This window comes from Lynx canadensis, chromosome A3, assembly GCF_007474595.2.
Source record: "Lynx canadensis isolate LIC74 chromosome A3, mLynCan4.pri.v2, whole genome shotgun sequence".
Lineage (NCBI taxonomy): Eukaryota > Metazoa > Chordata > Mammalia > Carnivora > Felidae > Lynx > Lynx canadensis.
Genome location: NC_044305.1, coordinates 118,045,952 through 118,059,843, shown reverse-complemented (window position 1 = coordinate 118,059,843; position 13,892 = coordinate 118,045,952). Strand labels below are relative to the sequence as shown.

Sequence of the window (13,892 nt, the reverse complement as noted above, 5' to 3'; positions counted from 1 at the left end):
ACTTCTGAGGCATAACACAAAACCAACAGGTCAAGTTATAGAATCTGCAGGAATGACTCTTAAAACCCATCTTCAAGTTACTGAGCCTTCAGAGATACCTCTAAGGTCAGAAAAGACAGAAACTATGGGGTTGGCATCGTTTCAAGTTGAAAACACCCAAGAGACAATGCCATATTTTAAAAAAGGATCTCTGGAATTTACTTTAGGACAGGGATGCAATATGAGAAATCAGGAGCCACCACTACAAAATTTGAAATCTATGAAGTTACCCCTGAGTCATCCCCATTAGTGGTAGGATCTAAACAATTTATCACAGGACCAAAACCACATGTTATGGAGTTGACCCCAGGGCACAGCCCAGGGAGTAACGTATATGCAGTTGGATCCAGAGCCACAATTACAAGACATGAAATATGTTAATTTAATCCACAGCCAGCTACTACTGGAGTGGTAGAATTTGAGGAGCTGGTACAAGAACCAGTACTACAAAGTGTAGTATCAGAGGAATGACTAAGGGGGCCAGCCTCAAGGTGTGAAATTGACCGTAGGGCCACATTGCAAAGTGTCAGATTTTCAGAGTTATCCCAAGGGCCACTTCTTCAAGGAGAAAAACCTATAGATTAATTTCAGGGTCTCCACATCATGGTATGAAATGTGATGAACTGACCCCTGGCTCCCCAGTGCAAGAATCAAATTATCTATCCCAGGGCCAAGCATCAAGTGTTATACCCATAAAATTGACTTCAAAACCACAAACTCCAGGTGTGAATTTGTGGAACAAAACTCAGGACCCATGCTTGCAAGATGTCAAATTTTCTGATTTGACCTCAGAACCAAAGCGTCCAGGTTTCAAACATTTGCAGTGTATACCAGGAACACAGCTTCAAGATATGAAGTCTACAGGATTTGTAACAGAATCATCTTTGCAGTCAAGACAAGGACCCTTGGGTTGAAAATACAAAATCCTTCTGTCTACGAAGGACTACAGTTTCCTAGCACGAAATCCAATGAATTAACCTCAGAACTACAGTTGCAAAGTGTGAAATCTCAGGAACATAACCTAGGGCCAAGGCAGCAAGATGTCAAATTTTCTGAATTGACTTCAGGGCCAAAGCTTCAGGTGTGTCAAATTTGGGAAAGCAAACCCCAGGATCTAAGTTTCCATGGTGTGAATTCTGTGGAGAAGACTCCAGAGTTAGGGTTTCAAGATTCTAAAATCAGCAAAGATGTCACCAGGGCTGCAGGGTATAAAAACAAGTGGGGCTTACCCAGGGCCATGCTAAAAGATGTCAAATTTTGTGATCTGATATCAGGAACTCAACCTCAAGGATGCGAAATCTTCAGAGTTAAACTTGGGACCAACAACTACAGTGTGTGAATTTTTTGAGTTGACCCCAAAGCCAAAGATACAAGGAGTAAGATCTATGAGGTTCACCCACAACCTGGAAGCAAGTGGTCACGCCTGAGATGTTAGTACCAGAGACACTATTCAAGGTGTAAAACATTTAGTGATAGACCAAATGTCAAGCTTTGAAGGTAACATTCCTTATAAATTTGTTCTCAGAGCCACAGGAAACCATATGCAAAACCTATGGAGTTGACTCCCGGGTCACAGTTGCCAAGTGTGAAATATTCTGAGTTGACTAGAAGACCAGAGTTACAAGGTATAAAATCTCCTAAATTGATCCAAGGACCACAGTTGCAAGATATAAAACCTGTGGAGTGGACCCCAATCTCAAAGCTTCGAGGTTTAAAATCTAAGGCACAGCTGGAAGATAGGAAATCTGAGGAGTTAACCCCAGGGCTGCATTTGGGAGGTATGAATCTATGCAAACACCAAAGCCACAATGGGAGATGTCAAGTCTATGGTGTTAACCCCTGGGCCACAGGTGGAAGGTGTGAAACCAATGGAGCTGATCCCAGGCTCAAAACTTCAAGGTTTAAAATCTGAGTTGTTAATCTCAGAGTCAGAGCTGAAAGATATGAAATCTGTGGCCTTAATTCCAGGACAGTATCTAAAAGGTATGGAATCCATGTTGCTAACCTCCAGTCCACACCTGGAAGGTGAGAAATCTGTGGAGATAACCTCAGGGGCTGAAATAGAAGATGTCAAATCTGTGAAAGATACCGCAAATAACAAGCTTCAAGGTGAGAAATCTGAGTTGACTATGCATGCAAGAATTCAAGAATTCAAAACTGTGGAGTTGGTCCCAAGAACACAGCTGCAAGATATGAAAACTGTGGAATTGAAATTTGGGCCAAAGATGCAAGGTGAGAAATCTGTGTCTTTTGCACAAGGGCCATTGCTCCAAGGATCTGAACTGCAAGTTGTGAAACCTGAGGAATTGACTTTAGAGCCACAAATGCAAGATAAGGAACTTGTCGAGAGTACCCCATGTTTAAAGTATCAAGTTTAAAATCTGTAGAGGAAACCTCCAGATTCAGTGCTGCAATGTATAAATCTGGGAAGTGGATCCAAGGCCAAAGAAGCAGGAAGTAAAATCTGTGAATGTGACCAGAAGACCAAAGTTTCAAGGAGTAAAATCTGTGGATTTAGCCCCAAGGCAACAATTTCAAGGGATGGCACTTATGAATTTAACTTCTGGGCCAGAACGGGGTGGCGAGATATCTGTACCCTCACCAAAGCAGCAATGTGTGAATTCAGAGCAATTGAAGAGAGGGTCTAAGTCAGAAGGTGAGATGTCTTTGGAATTAATTCCAGGGCTAAAATTTAAAGATGGAAAATTGTAGACTTCACTTTTGAGTTACAGTTTGAAGGTATGAAACCATGTGAACTGACTCCAGAATCAAATATCCAAGGTTAAAACCTAAAGAGTTTAACCTGAACCACAGTTGCAAAGCATAGTATCTCCTGAGTTGATCCCAGGACCTCAGCTGCACCAAGTGAAACCCTCAGCATCAGTTTCAGAGCCACAACTCTGTGTAAAAACTGTTGAGTTAAAGCAAGAGCAACTGCTTGAAAGTATGAAATGTATTCAGTGGATACCGGGACCTAAGTTCCAAGCTGTGAAATCTGTAGATTTAAATCTTGGGTCACGATCTCAAGGTGCTAAATCCGCAGGGTTGAAATCTTCAGTACAGTTAAGAGATGTGAAGTCATCTGAATTGACTTTTGGGACAAAAACTCAAGGTGCAACGTATGCAGATTTCAACCGTGGGCCACAGTTGCAGAATGTGAAAACTCCTGAGTTGTTCCCAGGACCACAGCTGCAAAAAGGGAAGACTTTGGCATCAACCTCAGAGCCACAGCTTCAAGATATAAAAACTATGGAGTTTAAACAAGAGCCACAGCTAGAAAGTATGAGATGTGTTCAGTGGCTACCAGGACTGAATTCCAAGCTGTGGAAGTCTGTAAGAGTTAAATCTTGGATTACAGTCTCAAGGTGTCAAGTCTGTAGAGTTGAAACCTTTATACAGTTCAGAGATACAAAGTCATCGCATTGACTCCAAGGCCAAAGCTCCAAGAACGCCATCTTTAGCATCACTCCAGGAACATCAGCCTCAAGGTTTCGATTTGAACCTTTTCTACAGGTTAGAAGTATGAATCATGTGAACTGACATCAAGATCAAAGCTCTGTGGTATAAATCTATGACACTGAAATCTAGGCTTTCCTTGCATGATAAGAAATCTACTAAATTGACTGCAGGACCAAAGCTTCAAGAAGTTGAAACCCTTCAGTCATCCCCCAGGAACACAACCTCAAGGTGTCAAGTCTCTAGGATTACACAAGAGCCACAGCCTTCCTGAGGTGAAATCTGGGGTATTAAGCCAAGGGTCACAATTACAAAGTGATTAAAACTATAGAGTTGAACTCTCCACTACACTTGAAAGTAGGAAGTCATCTGAATTGACTCTTCAGACAAAACTTCAAGGTGGAAATCTGAGAATTTCAACTCTGGGTTACAGTGGCAAGGTCTAAAATCTTCTAAGTTGTCACCTGGGATAAAGTCCCACGATATGACATTTACTGAATTAAATCCAAGTTCACAATTGGAAGGTACAACATTTTCTAAATGACTGTAGGGACAGAAATTCAAGGTTCCAAATCTACAGATTCCAACCATGGACCATTGTTACAAGGTGTGAATTCTTCTGAAGGGACCTCAAAGACAAAACTTCAAATGTAAAACGTAAAGAAGCAGCCCCAGTCCCCAGGTGCAAGTTGTGAATCTTCTGACCTGATCCTGGGATCAAAGCTTCAAAATGTGAAATTGGTGTTCAACCCTGAGCCACAATTTCAAGGAGTGAATTGTTCTAAGTTACTCTCAGAAACAAAGTTTCAAGATGTGGAATCTGCAAAGTTCAAACCTGGGTCACAGTTGAGTGGTGTGAAATCTTCTGAATTGATACTAGGGACAAAGCTTCAAAAAGTGGAATCAGTGGATTTCAAGCCAGGCCCACAGTTTCAAGATATGAAGTCTTCTAGGTTGATCATGGGTGTAAAGCTTCCAGATGTAAAATCTACGAATTCCAGGTCTGGGCCACAGTTGCAGGATGTGAAATCTCGAGTGATCACAAGGGAAAAGCTTCAAGGAGTGAAATCTGTAGAATTGAAACCTAGTTCAAAGTTACAAGGTGAGAAATCTTCTGATATGACCCTGGGGAGGAAGTTTTCAGGTGTGAAATCCAGCCCAAAGTTACAAGATATGCAATGTTCAGAGCTGATTATGGGTATAAAGCTTCGAGATATAAAATCTACAGGGTCCAATTCTAGATCACACTTTCAAGGTATGAAATCTTCTGAAATGATCCCAGAGTCAAAGCTTCAAGAAGTGAAATCCTTTGGGTTCAACCATGGTCCAAAGCTACAAGGTGGGAAATCTGATTTAACCCAGAAGAGGAAGCTTCAAGGAGTGAAATCTGTGGAGTTCAACCCTAGACCACAGAGACGAGGTGAGAAATCTGATTTGACGCTACAGTGGAGGCTTCAAGATTTGAAATCTGTTGAGTTAAAACCTGTTCCACAGCTACAAGGTGTGACATCTTCTGAGTTAACACCAGAAACAAAGCTTCAAAGTGGAGGATCTGTGGAATTCATCACCAGGCCCACGTGGCAAGATACGAAATCTCTTGAATTGAATCTAGGTACAAAGGTACAAGATGTGAAATCTTTGGGGTTCAAGTCAGCCCTACAGTTACAAAATAGGAAATTGTCTATGTTGACACCAGGGGCACACTTTCAAGGTATGAAATCTGTGGAATTCAACCCTGGGGCAAAGTTGCAAGGTGCAAAATCTCCTGAGTCCATAAAGCTTCAAATAGTGAAAACTACAGAAGTCAATCATGACCCAGAATTTCGGGTTGCAAACCCCTCTGAGTTAGCCTTGGAATCAAAGATTCACAGTGTGGTATCTTCTGAGTTCAGTGCTGGGAAGCAGTGGCAAGAAGAGAAATCATATAAGTTGAACCCACGGCCAGAGCTTCAAAGTGTAAAATTTATGGTATACAATCCTGGACCACATTTGCAACATAGAAAATCTTCAGAATTATGCAAAGGGACACAGATTCAAGATGTGAAATCTATGGAATTCAATCCTGAGCAACAGTTGCAAGATGTGAAATCTTCTGAGCTGTGCCAGGGAACAAGTGTTCAAGGTATGCAGTCTTTCCAGTTCAATCCTGGGCCACAGTTACAAGTGATAAAATCTGAGTTGTGCAAAGACATGAAGCTTCCATATGAGCAATTTCCGGAATTCAATCATGAGCCTAAATTACAAGGTGGGAAATGCTCTGAGTTGAACCCAGGGCCACAGCTTCAGTGTATAAATGTTATGGCATTCAACACGGGGCCTCAATTGAAAGGTGTAAAATCTTTTGAGTTGAATCCTGGGCCAGAGCTTCAAGGTATAAACCTAAGTGTTCTGCCTGGGCCACATTTGCAAGGTATGAATTCGTCTGCATTTATTTCAAAACCGAACCTTCAGTGTGTAAATGCTGTTGGATGCAGCCCTGAGTCACACTTGCAAGGTGTAAACTCTTCTGAATTAACTTCAGTTTCAAAACTTCAAAGTAGGAAGTCTTCTGAGTTGAATTCAGGGACAGAGTTTCCAAGGAAGACATCTGTAGTGGTCAACCCTGGGATACATTTGCAAAGATTTGGAAATCTGAACTGATTCCAGGGCCAAAGTTTCTAGGTGTAGCACCTATGGGATGCAACCCTGGGCCACAGATGAACTGTATAATCCTTCTGAGTTGAATCCAGAGCCAAATTACAATGTGTAAATTCTATGGGGTGCAAACTGGGGCCACCTTTGCAAGTGTACATTTTTGAGTTGACTTCAGGGACAAAATGTCAAGGTATGGGACTCTGAGGTGAATCCAGGGACCAAGAGTCACAGTGAGACATCTGTGGTGTTCAACCCTGAACCACATTTGCAATGTTTGAAATCTGAATTGATTCCCGGGCCAAAGTTTCTAGGTGTAGCACCTATGGGATGCAAACCTGGGCCACAGACGAACTGTGTAAATTCTTCTGAGTTGATCCAGAGGCAAATTACAATGTGTAAACGCTGTGGAGTGCAATTTGAGCCACCTTTGCAAGATATACAATCTTTTGGGTGACTTCAGAGATAAAATGTCAAGGTATGGGATCTTTTGATTTGAATCTGGGGTCAGAATTTCAAGGTATAAAATCTGCTTGTTCAACCCTGTTGCAACATTCACAAATATGAAATGTGAATGACTCCAGGGACTAAGTTTCCAGGTGTAATGTCACAGGAGTTCAACTGTGGCCCACAGCTGCAAGGTGTGAATTCTTCTGATTTGAATTCAGGGTCAGAATTTCAGTGCATGAATTCTGTAAAGTTTAATCCAGGGCCACAGATGCAAAGCACAAAACCCCTCTGAATTGAATCCTGGTGTTAGAATCTGAAGGTACAAAATCTATTCTGTTCAACCCTGGACAATATTGCAAGGTATAAAATCTTCTGAGTTAATACCAGGGGCAAAGTTTCCAGAAATCCAGTTTTGGAGAATCACTGTGGGTCACAGGCAACAAGTTGTGCAGTCAGTGTTCACTGTAGGCCTCCGTTAAATGGTATGAAATCTGTCTTATTTTTACCAGAGCCATTGCTTGAGATGTAAAATCTATTGAAGATAAGCAAAGAGCCATTGCTTTGTGGTTGCAAATTCTGTGAAACGGATTTCAGGCTCTGAGCTGCAGGACTTGAAATGTGAGATGTTGCACGAGAGCCATGTTTTAAAATAATGAAATCTGTGGATTTAAATTCAGGGCCACATCCTCAAGGTATGAATTCTGAGGAGTTGCCCTCACACCTCAGGCAGCATAATGTGAGATCCGTGGTGTTTTCACCGCATTTTCAAAATGTGAAATCTTTGAAGTCAAACCCATTGCCACAGCCTCAAAGTGCTAATTCTTTAGGGTTGTCATCATGCCTCAGGTCACCATGTGTTAATTCTGAGGTCTTTGCACCACAGTCATGTTTTCAAGATGTCAAATCCGTAGAGTTGACACCAGGGTCCCAACAGCAAGGTATGAATTGCCAAGAGTTGACTTCAGGATGGCAAGGTATGAAATCAGTGGTGTTGGCACCAGAGCCAGTTAAGAAGTTCATACCAGGACCGATGTTGGCTAGTGTTAAATTTTCAAGTTTGTCTCCAGAATCACAGCAACAAGGTGAGAAATCTTTGGAGTTTTACTCCAGAACCAAAGTTGCAAAGTATAAAACATGGTGAAATTGTCTTCAGCATCTCTGCAACAAGACATAAAACCTGTAGAGTTACCACCAGGGTCACTGCTTCCAGAACAAAATCTGAGGAAGCTAACTCCAAAAAGAAGGTATCCAATCACAAACTCCTCTGAAGATAATCCCTAGGCCAGAGCATCAGTTTGTAGAACATGTGGAGATGATCCCAACGCCAATGCATCAGGTCCCTAAATCTGTGAGTTTGATTTCAATACCAATTTATCACATCACAGAATCTTCAGCAATGGCACAAAGGTTGGCACACCAAGGCAAAGAACCATAGAAGAATCTGTAGGTTGACCCCAAAGCCTACAAGTAAGCCATGGAATCTTCAGGAATGCCTCTAGGGCTAGATCTCCAAGTACCAGAATCTGTTGATGTGACTCCAGTGGTAAGAAATCGAGGCTCTAAATCCTTAGAATTACCTAAAGGAAAGCTACCAAATCCCAAAAACTCTGGAGTTGCTCTCTCAGTCCACAGACTCAAGTTAAGGATTTGGAGGAATTACATACAAGGCTACTGCAGCAAGCTGTAGGATCTGAAGAGATGACCCAGAGCCCAAGCATCACACTACAGAAACTATGGGCTTGACCTCCAAGGCAAGGCCAAAAAGGAAGGAATTCCTTGGAATGACCCCAAGCCAATACGTAAAACCACTGGATATGCAGAGAGATTTCCAAGGCCCTATCCTCAAGCACTAGATTTGTGGAGGTGATCTCTGAGAAAAGGCTGCAAAGGGAAGACCTCTGAAGCATTGATTACACAGTCATTACATTCATGTCCCAGGTCTTCAGAGATGACACCAGGACTAGGATATCAAGTTCCTGAATCTATGGGTTCACTTCTAAGCAACGGCTTCAAAGGGAGGAATCTTTAGAGTTGCCCCCAAAGCGACAGATCAAGTTGCAGGATGTGCGAGAATCTGTAAAGCTCATACCCGAGACATGGGCAGCAAGGGGATGGATCAGTGGGATTATCATTGTCACAGAATCAAGGATGAAATATTCAGAGATAGGTCCAGGACTACAAGGTCGAATACAGAATATATGAGGATTAGTCCAAAGCCACCAGATCAGGTCACAGAATCTACAAAGACACAGCTTCACGTTGCTCAAGGGGTAACCCCGGTAGTTCCCCAAAAAGTTATTGACTATGTGAAAGTGACTTCTGGGCCACCACCTCAAGTTGTGAAATCTGTGGCATTAACACCAGGGCCAATCTCTCAAATGGTAGACTGTCTTGAGTTGACTCCAAAACTGCAAGATGTGAGATCTTCTGAGTTTACCTCAGGGCTATGGTTGCAAAATGTGAAATCTAAGAAATTAGCCACAGAGCCAACACACCAAATTTTGGAAACAATGAAGTTGACCGGGTTTCAATCGTAAAGACTGTGTTAATCCAGGGCCACACTTCAAATTGTAAAATCTGAGGAATTAGCACCAGGACCAATTCCTCAGGTTGTAGAAACCAATAGGAGTAGCCTTAGGGTCAGCGATTGAAGCACTGGATTGTTTGGATTATTCCGAGGGCCACAGCTTCAAGAAATGGTAGAACCTGTAGAATTAACTCCAAGGCCAAATACTAAAGTGAAATCTGCAGAATTACTCTCACAGCCAACATCTCCATTTGAGAAACCTACAATGTTCACTCGTGAACAAGGGCTTCAGGCCATGAAATCAGTAGGGACAAAAATAGGGTCTTCTCAAATCAGGGAATCTGAGGATTTGAATCTAGGACAGGTATATCAGATTAGGGAATCTGAGGATTTTACATCAAGAGAGGAGGTACAAATAGATAATTATATCTCTAGATTTCTGCACAACTCTTCAAACTCGCTTATCTCAAGCTCTGCCGAAACATCTGATTAGGAAGCCTTTGGGATTTTGAGCTGCCGGAAGTACAAGGACTTTTGGATGTAAAAAACCTTGGGACAGATATTTTGGAGCCTGAAGAGTCCTTTATAGACTCTACTATGATACGGTCTTCAACCCTTACCTTGTCCCTTCATAATCAACCGTTTGATAAAATAACTAACATTGTAGAAACCCCACATTTTGAGATCCCAGGAGTGGGTTTCAATATCTAAGGAGAGGACTATAAAGAGCAGTGGAAGAGCTAGAGAACTTACTCCACGGACCTATCCCAACATCCACCACAAAGGCTGGAGATCACCATCTAGGACGTTTCAGTCAGGATCGGAACTCAAAGAGGCCTTACCTGGTCTGTCCTGGGGAGACAACAGAATGTCTGGGAGAATCACTCCTGGAGAACAGCGACTGAACTAGAAAATATCTCTCCAATATGCTAACGCTGGGGAATGTCTTGGGAGCCACTATGAAAAGGAAGCTCTATTCTCGAACATCTTTAACAGAGAGAGCCACTGCAGATGTCTGTCAGTCTATTCAGAATTTATTTGGGGTTCCAGCTGAACTGATGAAATTTTCCCAGAGTTTGCTAGAGAAGGGTCGAGGTACTATCTCTCAGCCTTCAGTGGTCAAAAACTACATTCAAAGACATACTTCATGTCATGATCATGAGCAAAGAATGGCCTTAAAGATGTGGACACGTGGTTCCATGTCCTCTATAGTACAGCAATACTCTGGGACTAGAATGAGAATAAAGAAAGTGAATTCAAGGCTCAATGATATATCCAAGGAAGTCATTCAGCCCATTCCTGCTTCATGTACAGGGGGCCAGCCTCCTGCCCCAGTAAAGTTAGAGTCCTCCTTCGATATAGTTTTCATTAGGAAAGATTCTGTTCCAGTGGAAGAGAGTGAGAACTCACAGAGTAATTCACAGACAAGGATTTTTGAATCCCAACACTCTCTCAAGCCAAGTTTTCTTCCCCAGGCCAAAACTGACTTCTCAGAACAGTTCCAGCTGTTACAAGATCTGCAGCTAAAAATAGCAGCAAAACTGTTAAGGAGTCAAATACCCCCAAATGTTCCTCCACCTCTAACTTCAGGTCTGGTTTTAAAATACCCTATCTGCCTACGGTGTGGCCGATGTGCAGGATTTAGTTGCTGTCATAAATTACAGGGCACTCTTGGGCCTTACCTTCTTATTTATCCACAGCTCCACCTCGTAAGCACTCCTAAAGGCCATGGAGAGATTAGGTTGCATCTTGGCTTTAGGCTGCGAACTGGGAAAAGACCCCAAGTTTCAAAGTATCACAGAAGAGACAGACCCATCACACCAAGGAGTCCTATGTCACCATCACTAAGGAAAGCTAATGTATACACTCGAGCTTCCAAGAGTCCTACTTCTACGATAGATTTCCAGTCTGGATCTTCCCAGGCTCCTGCTTCTCCTGTACAAGTGCACATCAGGCGAAGGCCGTATAGGAGCCCTGACCTAGTAGGAAAGACAGAAATTAGAGACCATGGGCAATATGAATTTACTCAAGTTCACTCTTTACCAGATAGTGACTCTGAAGATGTTCAGGATGAAAAATGGGCTAACAGGAGAACCCAAAAGACCCATGATTCAAAATATCCAATGAAAGGAACCAAGGGAGGCAGAACACAAAACGCAGAGTTCTACACAAATGGTAGAGCCATGACACAGAGTCCTTCTAGGGAATTACCAGTCCAGTTTAGAAGGAAGAGGAATGGAGCATCTCAGGCAATGACTGCCTCGTTAAAAAGACAACCTAAGAAATCCTCCCAACCCAAATTCATTCAACTGCTTTTTCAAGGCCTAAGGCAAGCATTCCAGATGGCACACAGAATTATGGCTTTTGTTGGGCAGAAGCCTGAGGACAGATCAAGGCCAGACCATTTGTGGTCAAGCAAAAACCAGCATCCAAAACGAAAAGCCAGAGACTATTACTTATCAAGAGATATCAAAAGTGACGGGATGCCAGTTGTCAAGCTAAAGCCAACAGACCTAACCACTAAGCAGGAGAGCACATTAAGGGAAGAAACAGAGCAACTCAGATCAGTTCAACAACCAAAATGGGATAGCTCTTTCAAGCCCAGACATACCCAACTGCCCAAGCGCATAGTTTCCCAAAGAAGTACCACTTTCAAAACCACTTCAAGCAGACAGTCTATGGGTGTTGTTCAAAATGACAGTAGCAGCAGAGCTAAGAAAAACTTTGGCAGAAGTGAAATCTCCATCCAGGAGTCCAAGAACTCCAAATCGGGAACCAGAGTTCAGGACCGAGGGAGAATTCTACAAGATTCACTTAAGAGCAACTCACACAGTCACCTTAAAGAGAAACTGACACCCAAGAAACGAAACCACAAAAGCTTCTTAAGGCAGAGAACCCCATGTAATTCCTCTGAAAGGAGCCATGGTAGTCCCTCTCAGAGGAGCCATCACAGTCTCTCTCAAAGGGGCCACCAAAGTCCCTCTGAGAGGAGATGTCGTAGCCCTTCTGAGAGGAGCCATCGAAGTCCTTCTGAGAGGAGCCATCGCAGTCTCTCCGGAAGGAGCCGTCAAAGTCCCTCTGAGAGGAGCCACCGAAGTCCTTCTCAGAGGAGCCATCGCAGTATCTCCAGAAGGAGCCGTCAAAGTCCCTCTGAGAGGAGCCACCGAAGTCCTTCTCAGAGGAGCCATCGCGGTCTCTCCGGAAGGAGCCGTCAAAGTCCCTCTGAGAGGAGCCACCGAAGTCCTTCTCAGAGGAGCCATCGCAGTATCTCCAGAAGGAGCCGTCAAAGTCCCTCTGAGAGGAGCCACCGAAGTCCTTCTCAGAGGAGCCATCGCGGTCTCTCCGGAAGGAGCCGTCAAAGTCCCTCTGAGAGGAGCCACCGAAGTCCTTCTCAGAGGAGCCATCGCAGTATCTCCAGAAGGAGCCGTCAAAGTCCCTCTGAGAGGAGCCACCGAAGTCCTTCTCAGAGAAGCCATCGCAGTCTCTCTGGAAGGAGCCATCAAAGTCCCTCTGAGAGGAGCCACCGAAGTCCTTCTCAGAGGAGCCATCACAGTATCTCCAGAAGGAGCCACCAAAGTCCCTCTCAGAGGAGTCATTGCAGTATCTCCAGAAGGAGCCATCAGAGTCCCTCTGAGAGGATCCATCGAAGTCCTTCTCAGAGGAGCCATCTCGGTCTCTCTGGAAGGAGCCATTGGAGTCCCTCTGAGAGGAGCCACCAAAGTTCTTCTCAGAGGAGCCATCACAGTATCTCCAGAAGGAGCCACCAAGGTCCTTCTCAGAGGAGTCATTGCAGTATCTCCAGAAGGAGCCATCAGAGTCCCTCTGAGAGGATCCATCGAAGTCCTTCTCAGAGGAGCCATCGCGGTCTCTCTGGAAGGAGACATCAGAGTCCCTCTGAGAGGAGATGTCGCAGTCCCTCTGAGAGGAGACATCACAGTCCTTCTCAGAAGAGCCATCGCAGTCTCTCTGAAAGGAGCAATCAAAGTCCTTCTCAGAGGAGCCATCATAGTGTCCTCCAAAAGGAGCTGCCCAGAGTCCCTCTGAGAGGAGATGTCGCAGTCCTTCTGAGAGGAGATGTCGCAGTCCCTTTCAGAAAATTCATCACAGTCCCTTAGGGAGGAGAGGACACAGCCCTTTTGGGAGAAGACAGCACAGACCCCCTGTGAGGGGTGGTCGCGGTTCCTCAGAGAGAACTCACTGCAGTTCCTCTGAGAGGAGCAGACACAGTCACTTGGACAGAGCAAACACAGTCATTTTAAGAGGGGTCAACACAGTTGGTTGAGGAAAACCCATCACAGTCCCCCTAAGGAGAGACTCAAGCGCAGCTACCCTAGGGAGAGGCTCAGACATAGTGTGTCTAAAGATTTCAAGGGCTACTCAAACACACAAAATACCAAAGCTGGGCAAGTTTAGAGTCCTGAAGCTAACAGATGAGAAGAGATCCGCCCCCCCTTATTCACTGACTGGCTCAAGTCTTCACCAAGCTGCCCTTCCTGCTTCTTTCCTGCTAAGCCACTGCCTCCAATACCTGCGCCTCAGCAAAGAGCGTCTCTGCCACTCTTCCTGGGGGGAGGGAGGGCGGGAATGGGTCTGTAATATCTCTAAGATAAATAAGGGGCAATAATTGATCTCCATCCAGAAACACCACTCGTCGTGCTGGTGGGGAATGGAGGGTGGAGGGATATTTGGTGTCGCGCAAAAGGATGGAACGACAGGAAGGGGTTCTGAGGCCGTGTTGAGGTCCAAACCCCACCTACAGCCTCCTGGGCGGGGTCTCAGAGGAGGGAGG

The 13,892-nt window shown here is 44.2% G+C and overlaps 1 protein-coding gene across 1 annotated transcript; it reads left to right on the top strand.

Annotated features, from left to right (window-relative positions):
• The first annotated feature begins 1,847 nt into the window (after positions 1 to 1,847).
• On the top strand, positions 1,848 to 13,218 carry CA3H2orf16 (chromosome A3 C2orf16 homolog). Its single transcript, XM_030311819.1, is given in 14 exon segments — positions 1,848 to 2,271; positions 4,376 to 5,740; positions 7,488 to 7,675; positions 7,677 to 7,712; positions 7,714 to 7,845; positions 7,847 to 8,154; positions 8,156 to 8,358; positions 8,361 to 8,564; positions 8,681 to 8,764; positions 8,767 to 9,194; positions 9,196 to 9,244; positions 9,247 to 9,588; positions 9,591 to 10,006; positions 10,009 to 13,218. Coding segments are annotated over 14 exon segments (7,389 nt in total).
• The last annotated feature ends 674 nt before the right edge of the window (positions 13,219 to 13,892 follow it).